We start from the raw sequence: 19,276 nt of genomic DNA on the forward strand, positions 1-19,276 counted from the left end.
GCCCCGTTGATATAGTAAACAATTTAAGGCTGCAGCTTTTTACTTGACGTTGTCAAATGTTGTGCTCATGGCTGCTAATTTGTCAAACTGACTTAAGAGGGCATGAGATTCTCACCCTTGAGACTTCTTCTTGTTTCCCATCGCTTAAAATGAAATAAGAGACCTGTCAAAGCACAGTTTCCCTGTCAACTCTAAGATATGACTGTAAAATGACTGGAATAGAAATTGCATCACAAGATAGGAAACTTACAAGGGCATGCTGATGAAAAGAATTCGGATTTGCTAGTTCTTTTCTCAGCAGGCTTTTTGAAACTTTAGAGTCATGTTAGATATCATTACTAAATGCAGATTGTGCAGTCAGTTCATGCTGTTGGCAATGTGGTAGCTCTTGTTTATAGATTAAAAAGCATGAAAGATAAATAGATTCAAAAAAATAAATACTGTACTAAAATTAGCCCATTTTTATGGGTCCCTTACAAAGCTCAGTTGCTGCTCCATTATATAAATATCAATTAACTGGTTCACAGGTAACATGGTCGTATTATAATATACTACATTTGAATTTTTCTGGATATAAATTAAATCAAAATCATGCTTTTATAAGCTGCTTTAGTTGCGCAAATGCTAAACATGGGTCCTTTAAGCCCTTTGGTAGCTGGTTGATTGGCAACATGACAATGTCATGATATAGAATAAGAACCTTCATTGGCTAAAGATGTCTCCCGTATTTGGTTGCTGTACTTGTGATCCTGTAGGAGGAGTTTGCGGACAGGCAAACAATGATTTTGTGGTTTATAATAAGATTTAATCTAAACATTACATTTTACAATAAATGATCAATTGACATGTACCTAGCTAGCACCCAGATGCCTGGGTGTAGGCGTGGGTGACGAGGGTTGACATGCAGCAAGGAGTCTGGGGTGGATGCAAGCCTGGGCGACCACTGTAAGAATTCAGCCTAAGTGCACGGTGCGCACACATCACTAGGTGAGCAACGAACACGCCTCATCAATCTGCAAAGTTTTGACAGACTCAGTGCAGTTTTACAACTCAATGTATAAAAGATTAGACAGATATTGGCAGGTTTTTGAGTTATGAAACCTACAAGCTTGCATCTAGGCGTCATCATTAACATTTTGCCTCATTCTGCAGGCTAGTTCATGAAAGATTTTGAATGTCACAGTTTTGTGGGCATTGGCAGTTAATTAATTCATTGCTGTATCATACACAGCAGGTTTTGTTATAATAATTTTTATTCATAACCTTAGTTATCATTATGGGTTGCAAAGAGGTACCATAACGAGAACAAAAACAAAAAGAAGAAAGAAAAAACAGCAACAAACATGGAAAGAATCATGCTCCAACAGAGTTATTAATCATTACCGGCGTAACTTTGAGGCGTTTTCTTTTTTTTCTTTTTTTTTTTTTGCTTGTTTTATTGAAATTCATTCTATTGTTTGCTTAAATCCCAAAGCATGAATTCTGTAGTGGCGAAGCTTCCCAGTGTTCTGTGCACCCAAATATTGATGAGAAAACAATGGTAATGATGAATGGGGTTTTGTTTACACAGCATGAATACATGTGATTTGTGGCTATGAATATGAATTCCCTTGCAAATTAGTGTTTGGCTCATAGGAGCCTTTTGTGTTCTGAGCAGCACTGACCCTCACAGAGGGTACAGCATAAGCGTTTGATTTTCTGTAGGAATGCTGAACTGCGGTTATCTGTGCACAACATGGGGTAACTTCAACCAAATGGACAGATTTTATTGGTGGAGGTCATTTGTACAGCACTGAAAGCAATAAAAACATCCACTGAAGCAAACTATGCAGAAAACAGTATGTTCCAATACAAATGAAGTGACTTAAAGGATTGCCTCAGTTTATTAGTAGAGTAAATTTGCTACAATTTTCTGAAATTCAAACAATGTTTCTGTCTTTTGGTAATGCTTTTGTGTCACAAAAGTACTTTGGAACACCAAAGGGCAACAAGTATCTCAATAAAAAAGCCATTGCAGTCATTGGAGTTAACAATTTAATGTACATTGGAGCAAAATAAGAACATCATGTGACCTTTTTAAAATGTTTTTTGCACCAATATATTTATAACTATTAAAGACAGTGCGTTTGTGCTGGCCATTCTGCTGCACATTCACAACTTTAGACTATACCTTATATTGTTCAAACCCTCAGAGGTTGGCTAGCCTGCCCCTAGTATTCAGGACAGCAGCAGTACTTTCACAGTGGCAATCACTTGAGCAATCACTTCTTCAGAGACTATTATTTTGCTCTGTGGAGTACAAATTCAGTACAGTATTAATAACGATTCTCCATTTTGGGGGACGCATGAACAGAAACTCTTAAAACTGGTGAATTGTTCACAACAATGGCCACTTTTCATTAATTCAAAATAATAATAATCTTGTTTCAAATTTAAGTAACTGCTTAGTCAAAACTCGACTTATTTGTGTGAGGATCTGTGTGTGTACGTATGCGTGGGTGACGCCGTGGGTACATTTCAGTGCATAGATGGTGGTGCTCCATTTTACCTTGCAGCTAGTCTGTGCTTTTCGCTTAGCACTGTGAGAATGAAGTGTTGCCTTCCTGGAGGGGACACATTCAGTGATTTCTAGACGGTGCCTTGGGCCGCCCTCTAGACAACAGCAGCAGTCACTGAAAGACAGACTCTCCCGACACTCCTTTCATCCTCAGTTTCTCCTGTCAAGCAGTTTTACTTAAACACCACCTCACGATGTCTCCCAGAATACCTTATGTATTAAAACTTTGTGTGTTATTGTGTGCTATTAAAAACTGTAGATGTGTTTAATGGGACACCCATTGTTTAGTTTATTAGACTACTGGCTGGATAATGATGTCTAAGTACACTTTTGTATCATATACCAAAATTATTGTGGAATATTATCTGCTGCAATTTGCTCTTGTGTGTACAGTTAAAAAATTTTTTTTTAAAAGCCACCCCCATCATCGGTGTCTGTATTCTTCTTTTTTCTGTGCAGGTCCTTGCCATCCAAACCCTTGCCACAACAGAGGAACGTGTGAGATCAGTGAGACCTACAGGGGTGATACCTTCATTGGTTATGTGTGCAAGTGTCTACCAGGTTTCAGCGGAGTTCACTGCCAACACAGTAAGTTGGACCAGCCTCTTCCCTATCCCTTATTTAAAGTGTCTCGAACGATTACGGAACTTAATATAAAGTCAAAAGGTTTGCAAGGCCTCTGTGTCTCTTTTATGGCATTACCAGGAAGAATGATTGGTCTGTTTGATCATAACGATTTTCTAACAGGAGTCAAATAATAACCTTGAGCAGTGAACAGATGTTGAAAAGCTGACAAAAAGTAAATTCCTGGTGAAAGGACGAGTTCAGCAAAATGATAGTGAGTTCAGGAGAGAAAGGAAGCGCTGAGCTTGCTTCCTTTTGTTGAGCATGCTCTTAATAAAGGTTGGTGTCAGAGGGTTTGTGCTGCCTGTGAGATAACTCTCGACAGTATGTTAGACTGGGAACACTGTTCTCATCCCATGCACAATTTATGCTGTCTTAGGAACTGACCTTTTGAACTCTTAAACTAGCACCTGGAATATGGGGACAAGGGTAATTAATGACTGCAATCATGGGGTACAAGCACATTTGGGTGTGACCAACACTATCGAGCCTTAAACTATTATTGAGACCGAGCAAGTCAGATATATAATTATTTTTCTTTGAACAGCAACATGCATCAATTCACGTTTCAAAGCTTCATTCAGCTATTGTTTAGATCCAATATCTGTTCTGAAAGAATGAGTCTGTTTCGCTTTAAGTATTCTTGGTAGTCTCAGCAGTTTTTGCAGTCAATTTAATAACAAAAATGTTAATAATACTTGTAGCTGCTCTTACAAAAAATAGTCTGTTATTAAATAGGACCGCTAAAGCTGAGCAAATTAGACTATTTATTTGAAAATGAAAAGTCATACATAACAAATGTGAGGTAGCATGGTGGTGTGTTGGTTAGCACCGTTGCCTCACAGCAAGAAGGTCCTGAGTTTAAAGCAAATGGCCAGCTAAGGCCCTTCTGTGAAGCGTTAGGATGTTTTGTTTACGTTTGTTCCTAGTTAACCTTGGAGGACAGAACCCACAAAGAATAAACTAAAAACCTAGAAAAATAAATTGTGTTAAACTCAATAAAAACAGAACTAAAACTAAATACTTTCAAACAATAAAACTAGTGGCCACGGGTGCTACCCCTCAGCCTCCTAGTAGATGTGCCTATTGTATTAGTTAGAAAGGTAATTTTCAGAAACATTGACCTCCGACCTTGAACTCAGTCACTCTGAGTGAGGATTCACACTTGTCTGACATTTTTAGGAGATGCACCAATCGTATCAATTTTTAAAAAATCCCAAGTGACGTCCTTCTTGCGTTATCGCACTCACAAGATTTTCAGAAAACCTTACCTCTTGTCCCTGAGTCTGAGGTCACTGAGATTTTCCCACATTTGAGATGTTTTTGTAGATGCACAGTTGTGTCAATTTGAAACTCTTTCACTCACTTCATTCTCGAGTTATCCCATTTCAGTGTCCACAGTGCGCGCCCACCTGCCCCTCAGGCAGGGTGACAATACCCCATCGGCTTTTTATACCTGAGGGGTACAAACGAATTAGTACAACTAAATGTGCGTTAGGCTGATTGATGATTCTAAACTTGCTGTATCTGTGAATGTCTTTCTGTCTCTCTGTTAGCCGTCAGTAGGTTGACAGCCTGTCTACCATGTACCCCAACTATTGTCCTATAGCAGCTGGGATTAGCACCAGCACAATTGTGACCCTAAATTGTATAAGCAAAAGAAAATAAATTGATGGACATAATAATTGTATCAGCAGACAATTAATGCAGACCTTTACATTTTCACTTTTCGACTGACTCCCGTGATTTAGACGTAGCATATAGCTTTCTCTGTGTGTGCCAAAATCTTGCTAAATCCCGCAGTATGATATATAGGCCAAGTTCTGTGGCTTTCCTGCCTCTGCGTGTGCTTGGCTGAGCATTGTATTAGCCTGCATAACACAGTTGTCCTTCACTGCCGGTGTGCTTGTAAGTAATGGCTTTAATGTATCATGGTGCAAACCGTGTGGCGTGATGGCTCCTTCTTAGTTTGTAAGAGAGAGGATTTGTAGAGAGAGAGAGAGAGAGCGAGAGAGCATGGTGAGATGTTAACCAACGCCTAACAAAAAATGTGCGCCAAGGTTAAAAAAGACAGAAATGTGGGGTTTTTTAACTCATAAAAGAAATAGTTTTTTATGCTGCACTGGTCAGTGTCAGGCATAAAACAGAAAAGGAAATAGAAGGAGTCAGTAGATCAATGTTATGTCATCGAGTTTGTCTCCAGCCTGAACTGTGAGCAATTGGCTATCATTCATGTCATAATTCAGTTATTGTTTCCTATTATGCCCTGGGGTGGTGGGAAACTGATTCGATACAGTCTGAATACACATTAAAGTCTGCCAATTTTACTCATGGACATCGTCTGAATGGCAGAGAGTCGTGAGAGAGACAGGAGGGAGACATTAATAAGCAAATCTGTTTCTGGGTAATTCCTGCAATTAAATTATAAAGCGACACGTATAATGACAGTTTAGCTGGCTTAATAATGGTAAGATACTGGCTTTAATGCACGATAAGCTGAAAGGTATATTGTGCACCTTCACAATTTGGAAAATGTATGAAACATTTCATTACTGGTGGACAGTTTTATCAGAAAGTTTGAGTTATTCACAGTTAATGTAGTGAAGGGGGAAAATGCAGTATTTGATACTGGGTTAGTTCACTGGTTAAGAGAAAAAAGGTTATTGATTCCAAACCTCCTGGTTAACCGGTGACTTATTATGTTGAGTTAGGTTTGCCCTCAACTAGTTCAAAGACATGCTCGATTAATTGTTAGGTGTGGATATGAGACTAAACGTTTGTCTGTGTCTCTGTGTTGACCCTCTGATCGACCGGTGACCCATCTAGGTTGTAGCCAGAGTCTTGACTATAAATTGAACTAGCAGTTAAGGAAAGATGAACAGATGGGAGATCCCCTAGTCACTAGTTTGGTAGATAGCTATAAAGCGATAATAAAATAAATTGATTGTATTACCTTTGCCTAAGCACAGGGGATATTTTAATAGTTTAGCAGAAGTTTTAATTTAAAGCTACTGTTAAGCTGACATATCGTATTAGTCTGCTGCTCCTGTTGATTACATATTAAAAAAAGGAAATTAATTATGGTAGGCTAAGTCATCCATTATTGTATGAAAATGTAGTTAACCTTTTAGTGCTTTCTTGCCGTTGTAGCTTTTCTCTTTGTGCGGTTATTCTGTTTGTGCCACACGGCTTCATAACGAGGTGATTATGTTGCAGTATTCAGTGTTATGCCCCCCACACTTCTTCTCGCAGCCACTGGGCTCAACAGTTTTTGTGGCAGAAACATTGCAGTGCAGGTAGCGTAAAGAGTGGGTGCTCTTTGGAAACTATTTCTACATGCTAAATGTTAGCAGTGACAGCTTTTATCACTTGTGACATTTGGTTTGTCCCATTTTGAAGCCTTGAGAAAAGCATTTTCACAGTCGTTGGCGTTTTGAAACTGGATGCGAGGATGAGGGGTCAATCTGCGCACTCATTGGTTCTAAGTCACAAGTCTGCAGCCAATGAGCATATCCTAGATAAGCCTCCTTTGTGGACTTCTAATGACTAAAATAAAGTAATGTTTTATTTATTATGACCAAAAATGGAAAAGAAATAGTTGCACAGAGGCAACTCCAAGTTTTTCAGACAAATTTGCTTTTTTATTTTAAATTACATTTCTTATTTTTAGAACTTAGATGTTTTCGACTCTTCCTGAGGTGATGAGATTTTCACATTCAGGTCAGATGTTCAAGTATCACTGCTGAAGGTGATGACAGCGTGCTGGCACACTAACTGTGCAGTTAACACAAAGTTTGACAAGCTTGATTTCACTCAGCCACGTCATATGAAAGTAAAAGATAGAGTATTTTGTCTCTGGCCTGTCAAAGATGAGGTGAATTTTATTGTGATTGCATTAAGTTGGGTTTTAAAGCAATTCTTAGTCTGTCTCAATCTCGTCTGAAAGCCGTGGCTTTCCTTTGGTTAGTGTCATTGCTTTTATTATTATAGTCATTATCATCACAAAGTCATTCATCTTTCAGATAGTGTGGTGTCATGTCCCTGTGGTGACAGGAGAACAAATGCAGCCTTATTGGGCAAGTAGCCAAGCGCCGTAATGAGCTGTCACAGTGTGAAGATTGGGACTGATTGCCTCAGACGTCGTGAGGTTGCAGATCATTTTTAGAGCACACGTTCTCAGTCCGTCAAGGACAAATGTTGTATAAACTGTAGGCATTTTTATTCCTGCTCTAAGAAAGTTGTGAGAAAGTCATGCGTAACATACATGTTTTATCTTTAGTTTACTAAAACAATCATTTGATGTGATGCAGTGATGCCTGCTTTTGAAAAATCCAAAGTTAAAGGCAGTAGATAAAGTGCTTTTCAAGCAGAAATGTACTGAATAAAGACCCTGTTTAAAAAAGAAAGATAAAAGAATTAACAGAGTAATTGGGCTAAACTGTCTCTTAGATGGTAAGTGCTCTCTTTCTCATTCGATCTTCCTCCAATCTTTCATAGCCTGCAGGTCCTTTCAATAGTTGCCACCTCGTGCTCGTGGATCAATATGTTTCTTTGGCTTTCTTTCCTTTCTTTCTATAAGACACCAACAGATCCAGATTGATTGGTGGAAAAAATTGTGAAAAGCTTTAGTTATTTTTATTCAACCCCTTTATTTGTTCATGTATCGTATTCCTATAATCCTAGACCCGCCACCTCGCAAACCTCTTGCCACAAAATAATCAGCCACTGTTTATGGCTGTGGCCTGATGTAAAGCCGCAGGGAACCATTACTGTTAGTTAGTTCACCATGGGGCTGAACGAAGACTGACTTTCATCAGCACATGAAGAAAAAAAGAGACTCCATAACTCCCTCTGCATGGTATGTCTCGTAGCCCATTTATTGACCTGATTAGTGTATTTCGGAGCGAGTGAGGAGGCATCCGGAGATCATTACTTATTTGTTTGTTGTGTGATTCTTGTGTGTCTGTCCTCAGGCTCTCCACCTTTCCAGTTTGATTTTCCAAAAAGAAAAACGAAGATGTGACTTTTTCACCCTTGTCTGTTTTTTTGTGCTCAATTTACTGCCTAAGATAACAGCACTAAAACCCGAGGCAGCATGAATGAGTAAATGACAGTGGTTATTTGACTACAACAACAGCTTGTGCTTGTCAGCTACAGCACAGCACCCCTTCACCTTAGCAGCACTCTAGTTACCTGCCTTGGCATCGCGGGAGGTGAGCCTGTAACTGCACATCTACAGCATTTTGTGATGGCAGAGAGGGGAAAATAGAAAGCCTCCTGCAGAGAGCACTGAGAGAGTACAGTAAAGTGAGGCAGAGCAGGTCTGGTGGGCTCTCGCCAAGATTGAAGCAGCTGTTATCTCCTTCAAATTGTGAGGCTGCACTATTAAAGTGACTTCAGCAAACATCAGAATGACACACGAAGACTTTCTTAGCCTTTTGTGGCTGTGTTTAAATGATAAACACAACCTGAGCATCACACTCAGGATTAAACAACCAGCATAATGTTTTTTAAGAGATATTAGAATAAAAAGGATCAGCCAGCTGTGGCTCAGGAGGTAGAACAGGCTGTCTAATAATCAGGAGGTTAGCGGTTTGATCCCTGCCTCTTTAACTCTGCATGTCAAAGTTGCTAGATGCTCACACACATGTTTTATTCAAATAAAAGGAAACTTTTATTCAAGTTTCGAGCAAGCATCACATCATTAATAGATCTACATATGCTTGGGCTTTACACCTCATCAATAATGTTAACGCCGTCACTGCTGGGACTCCCGGGAGAGGTACGAGTGTCGAACACGTGGACTGTGCATATGTTTTTTGTCCACAGTGGATTTTATTTAATCAAATAGAAACACTTCTAACCAGCAAATAGGCCCATATTTCCAGCAAATGATGCTCCAAATTGTCTCTGCGTCCACAAAATCAGCTTCACAAAGTACAGTTGCTATTTTGTTTATCGCTCCAGGGGAAAGTCGGTCGCATGCAGAAATCCACTTACTGTCTTAGATCATATAAGCAGTATAGCTGAATTATGTTTAAGGGCAGATTTGCACTTCAAGTCTAAAAAAATAAGTGTTTTCAGGGCAGGCTTAGTTAAATGGATTATGATAGATTTAAGTGCAACTTAAGTCAGTGAAAAAGTTTGTTGAAAAAGTACTTTGTCCATAGAAAGTTCATCTGTTTTCAAAATAAACAGAGGCATGGATTTAGTCACAGTGCCTGAGGTCTGTACTTGTAGCTATAAATTGGTTTCGTCTTAACAGCCTCAGTGTTACAACATGCTTGAAATTTCACTGAAATTATGCTAATCTGCACTGCAGTTATTTTTATATGAATAAATTAGCATGACTAACTTGTAGCACCACTTTGTTTTTCTCACTAAAACTTGTATATGTGTTCAAAGGACGAAGGCAAGACATTTGTGACGCTTTATTCCAGTCTGCTTGTCAATATGCCAATAAAGTTAAGTTTTTCTGTCTTCCCAAATTCATCATTGTATCAAAGATCTCAAAAACAATGTGTCCTACCACTACAAAGTGGCCTCAGAACCACTGTGAACACCTCCAGCTTCGAGCTTCTCCCTGTTGTTAGATTGCTGCGATACAGAGCTGTGTGGGAAACGCTGCCATTTCCTGACACCGTCTCAACATTACATTCAGTCTCACAGCCCACCCACTGCTCACAGTCTGTGGCTGGAAAGCTGCGTTTACAGGCTGAGATGAGTGTAGAGGATCCTGGGGGAAGGGTCTGTATGTCCAGCAGACATTCAAAGAAGTGACCACAAGCACAGAGCCAAACCGACAGACGCCGATGATCAGCAAAGAGCGTGCCTGTAGATCAAAATAAAAAGATTGCTCTGCCTGTGGGCCAGCAGTCGTTTTGTTTCGGCTTACTGCACATTTGGTCTTTTTTTTCCTTTAAGCATCAAACAGTAGAATTCCTCTTTACAGACTTCAATAACTGGTGTCAGTAAACCCAACATTGTGATGTCTTCTATGTTCTTTTTCTTCTGTGTGAATAAATACAGATGAACATCTAAAATGGTAGATTGTATGAAATTTGAAAGCAAAAGAGAATGTCTGTATCGTCCTACCTGTGTCCACTATATTGTTCTTGAGGGAGGGAAGCAATCAGTAAAGGAAAAATAAACCAAAGAATAAAATACATTTTTTATGTTAGCATGCCATACACAAGTAGTGCGTGTGTTTAGCGGCATAAATGTGTTTTACATAATCCCATTGTGGCATCAGCTTTACTTTTAGAGTTTAAAAGGCAAATACCTAGAATCAAACTCATTGCATGGGGTTATAAGGACTTGGTTTAAGGCTTGGGTAGTTTTATTTTTAGGTTATTGTTAGCATCAGGGAACTGCTTATGGATAGGCTAAGTCTCCAGAATATGACTGTAAGTTAGTGTAATGTCCTGAAATGATGGAACCATGAGAGTGTGTGTGTTTGTGTGTGTGTTGCCTGTAGCAGACTAGCTGTCTTGGACTTGCTGAGTGTGACAGTGGCTTCTTCAGAGTGGCTGATGGGCTCCTGGTGAATAAGCCACTCATGGGGTTTCTGTGTAAATGGCGTACTAGAAGCAGATGTGTGTCATTTTTGTAATATAACCAACACTAGCTTACTTGACAGATGTGTGATTATTTCCACTGTTCAGATAAGGCATTCGTCTCCTGCTTTATGAAGTTACACTTGGCATGTGAGGAGGCTTCGGTCAAATCCAGAGTTGGTGGAAACTCACCCAGTTTGAGTAGTGTGTGTGTTACTGACAGTTTTTATTTGCTTTCTGGTTCCAAATAACAATTTGGAAAAAAGCTGTAGGAATAATAACTGAGAGGATTCATAGGTTAATAAGAATTTACATGTGTACATTTGTTTCAATGTTTCAGTTTTTCAACCTCTACCTTTACAACAGCATTTGTGAGTTTACATTTTTCTGTCATTTTGTATTGGTGCTATACCAGCTTTTACAATAAATAAATACACACATTCTCTTCCATTACTGTTTTTGGGCTACAGTGTGAGTATTGTAACTCAACAGTAATATTCCACAATGGTGCACCATGATTGAGCAATTGGTGGTTGTTACGTACGGCAGATTTGCTTCCAAGCCCTACGCACAGGGTTTGGTTGAAAAGATTGAGACATTTAGAAAAGAAAAAGGTCTTTACTCTGTGAAATGAAAATGAAATGAGTAGATGTCTGAGCTAACCGTGGGCTCTCTAAAGGAATCACTCCCTGTATGGGTTTTTCCAGTTAATCTAGTCTATAGATAGTCTGTGGGAGCTGCACAGTTCATTACATGTGTGTAAAACCAAAACCCATCTGTGTCTTCATCGCCGTAATAACAGTAACACCAGTGATAGTGACAAAACTACTCCCCTTCATTTGTATTTTGCAGGACATTGAACATGAGTAGGGCATCGTTTTATGTGATGCAACCGTCTTTACATACACATTAATGCTTTTGTAGTAGAAGCTATTTTCACCATTCTTTGGGTAACTCCTGACGTTGCATCTAATTTAAGTCTCAGTTTTATAACGTTACTTTGTTGAAGGTTAATACCATTTGTGTCTCCCTTTGGTTTCCCTCAAGGGTCCTCTGTTTGTAAAGAACATGTAGGTGAGTGGGAAGATAGTTTTGCTACACAAGAGCAGTGATTCTCAGAAACTGGTTGAATGAATTTCTTGTATACCTGCGCCCAGAAATCAATATGTATTGACTATGTTTTGACTGCCAAAGCCTTTTGTTTGTATGACTTGATTTTATTTTATTGTTTTTTCTCCTTATAGTATAAGTGAGTGATTCTTTGGGGACTTTTCATTGTTAGTGGACTGAATCCTCAATAAGTATTAGACAGACAGGCAGATCGTAGACAGGTCAAGTCATAAAGTGGAACACATGTAACACACTTTGCAGTTTTGTAAACTATACTCTAATAAGAGCCAACAAAAAACAAGCACAAAAAATGTATATACTTTTCTGGTTGGCTTTTATTGAGTCTATACTTTGTGTGTGTGTGTGTTGTGGGTGTGTGTCGGCATGATTTCACAAAGAGGGAAACCCGGCCAAAGATGAGCCTTGTACTTCAAATGTCTATTTCCTTGGGTATCCTGCTGTCTCTGTCTCTTCATTCCTGGAGGAGCTGACCCTATCTCGCCTCTGTCAGAGGGCAGTTTGGATAACAAGCTGGGGAAACAAGCTAGAATCAAGGTGTTTAGGAGCGCTTTTTCTGTGCCTCTGACACCAGTATTTACTTAGCCTTTAAGGTGGAGTTGCCTGCGTGGTAGATCAAACTGACAGATGTTTTTCCTCAGGTTTATTGAATACATAGAATAGCGCTAGACGCTAGATATTTTTGGCCCCTGATCCTTGTTATGTTTTATGGACATTTTATACTATACATATTTAGCACCATGGCCTGAAATCATATAATTGTGATACCTCACCTCGCCCACATGTCTTCAGTGAGCAATCACTTCTGCAGATCCTTTGAAATTAAAATGCCTGTAGAAATATATTTTGAGTAAAATGACCTGTCCTTGTTAGCAAGCTGGTGCTTTGCCAGCAAAATTACAGCACAGCATAACATTGCTGTTAAAACAAAATATAACTGCACAGAATGCCTTGAGGAAGGTGAAGCTTTGTAAAATGGTCAGACTAGTGGCCTGAAGTGCAGTGCTGTAAGAGAAACATAACCTTCTAGTGTTTCCTGTCACTTTGGCAGTTCTTTATGTCACTTTTTACAAGCATTACTCACAAAGTAAAAAAAAAATAAAAAATTGGTATTTGAATCAGTACAGACAGTACAAAAACAAACTGTGCATTAAATAAAACTGAAGTTACAACTTAACAAAACATAGTAAATACATAAAAAGCTGAAGAATCTACAAAATCTGCCGACCATCAGGGGCATCCACACAAGACGCGATGCACAGTGACGTTCTTCAACTTCATGTGACAACAGGGGAAATACCTGCTGGCGATGTGAAGCTGGCAGGTCCCGAGTTAAACTTTTCTCAACGTGCAGATGAATAACTGAAGCGACTACCAATGAGTGGAAAGGATGCTGCTGATTGATATAAGACAAGGTGGTAAATACATCAGAGGGTTACCAGGGTAACTGAAGCCCGGAAGATCTGCTGGTGACCTACAGTTGGTTACATCTCCTTTAACAGTACTGATAGAGCATTTCACTGCTTTGAAAGCTCAGGATGGGTTTGTCAGGGCCTGTATTTTCTTAACTTAGTGCACTGAGATTAAATGAGAAAATGTGAAGAAGGAAACAAAACTACGAAAAAAAACAGCCTTGGAAATGTGATCTGTGGATGTTATGAAAAGAAACAGGTGAAAAATAATGAGATGAGTAAAGCTGCAAAGGTGTTTGGGCATTTCTATTTTCTTTGTTTGCAGCGCTGTGCACGCATTCACCTGGTTTATCGTTTCTGCAGAGGAGTTGTTAGTGAACGAGCTGTTACCAGGGCCTAATTGTGTGAGGCCCCCTCAGTCAGTTGAGCTGCGTTGGCGCCTCCTGGCCTCTGCAGTAAAGATGGGCCATGTTGGCGGTTGGCCAAAGCATAAATAGAGATGCAATTCCAAATCCCAGATGGCGAAAATAGTCAGACTCCATTCTACCCAGGGCTTTTGGCTGCCAGTGCCAGCCCAAACAAAACACTGATAAATGTTGTGCTTGACTAGAGCTGCATTATTTCAGGATGGTCAGTGTGGGCCAAATCAGTGTCAGTGTTATTTTCCTGCAGGTGGAGTTCATTCAGTGTGACACATAAAAGATATTACATTCATGGTCATGAGAATGTGGAGCATTTAAACCATAACATGGTGATATCGTGATGTATTTCTTTTTGATGATGTTAAATGAATAAATGACAGTGGTAATGTTTTTTTTAGTAAAGCAATCATGGTTGTGTTAGAGACATAATTATGTCAGAAAAGGGTCAAAATTCAAATAAGTCAAAAATATTAGTGTCAAATTTCTCTCTGCTGAAAGCACTTATTCACAAAGCTGGAAGTGCCTTTCACTGTTTTATAAATGCTTTCATTTCACCCAGGTAGATGTTGGTCATTCACTGGACTTTTTTCTATTTGACAATGTAAAAAACAAACAAAGAATAATTAAGTAAGAAAATCAGTAAGTTAAAAAAATCACTGTTATAACAGTATTATATCCAAGGTCCTCAGTTCATTAATTCTGCTTCTTCTACCAATTGTTTTCCTTAGAGAGTGGCGCAACATTTAGAACAGGCATGATTCCCAGATGAGTTTGGTAATCATCTAAAATTTTTCTTGGCATGTTTTATTTTTCAAATATCACAATAACTAATAACTGAGAAATTTGCCAGAAACAGTCATGTTTCCATTAAAATAATAGTTTGGCATATGATGATGATGATGATGATAATAATCCATGATTAATCTTAAAACAAAAAGCAAAGAAAATAAGAAATGTGTATTTGCATTAAAGGAGCCAAGTGGGGTAATGACAATAGTAATAACACCACCAGCGTACAGGGAGGGTACATGGGATATAGGATGCTGTGCCACTACCACAAGGAAAATTGGACTTGCACCAAGAAATTGTTGTCGTGTAGGACAGCAGAATGGACCTGACATTTGAAAAAGAAGGCCGACCAAATTTTAGATAGCGACAGAAATGGTTCAAATATAGTTTTAATATCTGCAGTGAGATAAAAAGTTGGGTAATACAATGCTGCTGAATTCTTTGAAAGCAGCAAATAAGAGATACATTTTGACCTTGAATCAGCTTATTCAGCAAAGAGGAAGAAATTACTTTTTCATTTCTGAACACTTTTTAGTTAGATATATTTAAAAAATCCGAGATGTGCTAAATGCGACTATGCAAAGCTAAATTTGTCAGTTAATGGGGAATATATATGCTCAAAGCCTCGGGATGTCTAGTATCTCAATGAGCCAAAGAGCCTCAATGCACTAATAATTTTATGGCCATGGCCTTACTCGGTTTGTGCTGTCAATTCTTATATTCTGGGTGAGATGGCTTATACATGTGTGCACTGTAGGAATATGAAAATTTGCAATTTTCTATTACAAAAAGAGAAATCCTGTTTTAGTGGCTTAACACTTTGTTTTCCTCACCTTCATAGCAACAGTGCTCACAAGCACTGTCAGGAGAGGGGCAGCCAATTAAAAATACAGATAGGGAGCTCAAAGGGAGAGGAGTTGTTTTAGGCAGGATGAACTGAGTGGCAGTTGGTAATCACTCAAAGCTACTCCAGTGGAGCTGGAAATCAGCACAGTAATTTGTCTTTATATCTTAAAGAATTGAGGTTGTCAGTGATGTTAAAAAGAGGGTTTGGCTAACGGACATTGTCATTGACCATCGTTGTTCACTGACTGTCAGATGTGACAGCCATTACTAAAGAAACTGAAAAATTGCTTCACCACAGTCAGCAAGCCTGTGTCAGGATGTGAATTGTTGTTTTCATTCAGTATAAGTTGTTCGCCCTCACCTTGGTTAGTCTTACCTCTGTTTTCTTCTGCACCTTTTGTCTATCTGGTTATTACATCCTTGTGTCCAGTCAGTCACTCATTCACCCCAGGGCCCCAACTTCAACTTTACTGTGAGGTTGTCCTGTTTGACAAGCTTTTCAATATTGTTCTGTCTTTTTTCCCCTAGTGTGATTTTTTTGTCTGTGACATTCGGTCAGTTTGTAGACTTCCCCTTCTGCCTGCTCCCCATCTGGATTGTTTGTCTTGCTGCCTGTGCTCCTGTGAATTGTTACCGCTGGTTATGATTTTTGATTTTTTAAGCACATTCTGTGTTGTTGTACTAGCTTACGTATCACTTTAGGTTTAGAAATACACTGTGGACAAAAGGACTGGGCACCCACCGGAGCTTGGATAACCCATGATTCTAAACTCATAGCCAATAATATAGAGTTGATGTTGGACAAGAGAGCCTAGCTCACAGTCTCATTACTAGTTTATCACATTTTTCTTATGGGGTTAGGGTTAGGGCTCCGTATTGGGCAGCCAAGTTCTACACCAAACTCATCCAACCACACTTTTATGTACTTTGCTTTGCGCACTGGGGCACAGTCATGCTCAAACAGAAAAGGGCTTTCCCCAAACTGTTCCCACAAAGTTGAAAGCATGAGATTGTCCAAAATGCTGTGGTAAGCTGAAGAATTAAGATTTCCTTTCACTGGAACTAAGGGGCTCCAGGCCAATCTTAGAAAAACATCCCAATAGGATTATCTCTAATACACCAAATGTTACAATCTGCACAATGCAGTCAGGCAAATAATGTTTCCCTGGCATTCACCAAACCCAGACTTGTCTTTTAGACTGATGGATAGAGAAACATGAATTGTCACTCCACTGGTCCAGAGTCCACCGGTGGCTTTACACCAGACCATCTGAGATAAGGTGATGTACGGCTCAAAAACAGCCATGGAAAACTACACAACAAAGCTCCCAGCTGATGTTAATCCCAAAGGAGGTTTGGAACTCTGCACTTATTGAGTCAGCAGAGCATTAACCACTTTCATCAACATTTCCTCTCACCATTTGGTGAACGTCATCTGTAACTTTATGTGGTCTGACACTGCGTGGTTGAGTTACAGTCGTTCTTAAATGTTTCCACTTTGCAATAATGCCACACGCTGCCTTTATTTATGTATTAATTTATATTTTTCATGGAGAGAAATTGGCTGTTGTTTTATTGATTTTGAAGAAATCAATAATACATGAAACTGAGTATGAGTAGTCCAGTTAGGTAGATATCACCAGTTCCCACTTCATTTTTATTTGTTCTGTATTAAGAGCTTTTGTAGTATTTTTGTGACCTTGTAAGTAGATATAAGAGCAGAAAGTAGCCTTGTAAGAGTACATGTCTCTTCTGATTTTCCCTCTTTGCCCATCATCTCCTTTTACCTTTTCCGTTCATGTCATTTAAGCATTCTAGCAAGTGTACCTGAGTAACATTAAGGAGCTTGTGGATCAGACTCTTTTGTTCCAAATTTCATCAGTATTCCCTTCACACATCTGCTGTGGAGGCTCCATCTGTAAGCTTAAAATGACACTTAAGGCCTTACTCTGAGTGTCATTCTTCCTCCAGGCTGAGGGCTCTTCACATTCTGCACATCCCAGTTTCGGCAGAGCCCCCCAGTCTGCATATCTTCAAAATGATGAGTGTTTTGCTTCTCAGATACTTAAACCTCTGCAGTGCATCCTAAGACACCTTTTCCAGGGCTTCTGGAGTGCTGCTGTGAATAACTTCTCAGTAGGCTAATCCCACTTCAAAAAGCATGTCCTTGGAATACACTATTCTTAATCCTGCATTCACAGCTTCATGCATCATCATCTCCCCTGACACATACGCCACATGTGCACCACTGTGAAAACAAGCTGGGATGAGATGAGAAGTTTTTTAGTCATCAATAAAACCGGTATGCTGCTGAGAATCGAATAACAGCATCTCAACTATATTACTGCGACTACACGTTTCACAGACGCATCGGATGAAGTTTCTCTTTTAACTGGTTGACTGACTTCATCAGACCCTTAATAGAAATTCTGCCTTTTGTGGTGATAGTCACTTCACATGACTAAGGAAAGGATAGACTGACAGCACAGACTGACAGTGGAGACAGGCACTTCCTTGTTCTGTCTTCTATCGCTGACTCAACTTGGAGAGACAGGGCTTGTCTTTGCTTCATGTAGCATAGACTAGACACATTTCACCGGACTGGGACTTTGCAAACCCAACATCCAAAGATGACGGTCCATATACAAAGATGCATTTCTGGAGACCTGTTGGCACAAAAGGATTATAGAAGTTTCCACCAAAAAATCCACAAACAGAAAAAGTTCTACATAACTACTGTATTTACAATATGTGCATACATGTATAATGTTTCTGAGTATATGCTAAAGCTTATTTAATCAAGACCTCTAGGTTGAAATGCAGGCAGAAAAATAATATCATGCATTTAGATTTTATAATTGGCATAACAACTAAGCCTTAAATCTGCACTTAAAGCTCAATGGGTGGTGTATTTTTTCCACTGAGATATGAGCAGATGCATAACATTCAAACAACCGTGTGGGAGATGGGATACATGTATTTTCACAAAAGAAGTAAGCAAGACCATTGCATGATTGCAAGAGCAGCATGAGATATGTTGTTCTTATCAAAACTGAAGTAGTGCCGTGCCTCTAGCTTGACCTGCGCCGTATATAATATCACATAAACTACCTTTGCCACTGAATGATAACATAATCTACTGTTGCTGCTGTATGTTCTTTAGTTGAAAGAACTGAAAACTATAAATAATCATCATCAGACATGAAATTCTTGTTCTTGTAACTTCCTCACTGGTACATAGCCCATTAACTAAAGACATTAGTATTTTACCACACTGGTTATATGCTTGTTTTTTGGGGGGTTTCTACGTTTTTTTCACCCATCGATTGCAATCTATTTTCAGTATCAGATCAAACATTTACAGCACCGCTATGAATCACAAGATATCAGTACCAGCCTGTCCCAGAGGAACTCTAACCACTATTACGAATAGCATGATTACTTCCAAGAAAGTATGGGTGTCCAAGGTCAGGGGTTAATTATGTGGCAGGCATAAACAACCGGTGATCCACTTAATTGCTGTCGATCACGGACCATAGAGGTCAGACCACTGCTCCATTCTTGCCTAGAGGATCAGCTTGCTTACCAAATACTTTTGCATTTGCTGGCTCAGTAACACAAAACAGATAAGATGAGATGAATCTTCCCCAGGGGAAATTTTTCATGTAAGCTAAATTACCGTATGTCCAGATGCAAAGATGTAACACTGTGAAACAACTCCTTATGAAAACAAAGTCTTGACTAACCTCCAGTTCTGTGGCTTACAGTGCCTTGGCAGGGGCATAAAAGAAGGCTTTACCCAGTCTTGCCCAACATCTGACTGTAATTTAATGAAGGACGTGGGTGTGATGTAGGGGCAATACTACTGGGACATTACCTTTCATTCAGCTAATTAAGTTAGGGGGCTTAACAAGTTAGAGAGGATTAAAGGCTTTTAGCAGC

General features: G+C 39.3%; 1 protein-coding gene across 3 annotated transcripts in view; it reads left to right on the plus strand.

Moving 5' to 3' along the window:
* The window catches only part of edil3a (EGF like and discoidin domains 3a), a 126,469-nt gene that overhangs the window by 39,403 nt on the left and 67,790 nt on the right, over positions 1-19,276 (plus strand). For all 3 annotated transcript variants that reach the window (XM_085425309.1, XM_085425311.1, XM_085425312.1), the window contains one exon: positions 3,017-3,145. In XM_085425309.1, coding sequence (XP_085281435.1) covers positions 3,017-3,145 — 129 coding nt within the window. The remainder of the gene's footprint in view (positions 1-3,016; positions 3,146-19,276) is intronic.

The sequence above is a fragment of the Rhamphochromis longiceps genome, linkage group LG12 (genome assembly GCF_057381845.1).
Source record: "Rhamphochromis longiceps isolate RC_006_pf linkage group LG12, R_longiceps_female_GT1.1, whole genome shotgun sequence".
In the NCBI taxonomy this organism is placed as follows: domain Eukaryota; kingdom Metazoa; phylum Chordata; class Actinopteri; order Cichliformes; family Cichlidae; genus Rhamphochromis; species Rhamphochromis longiceps.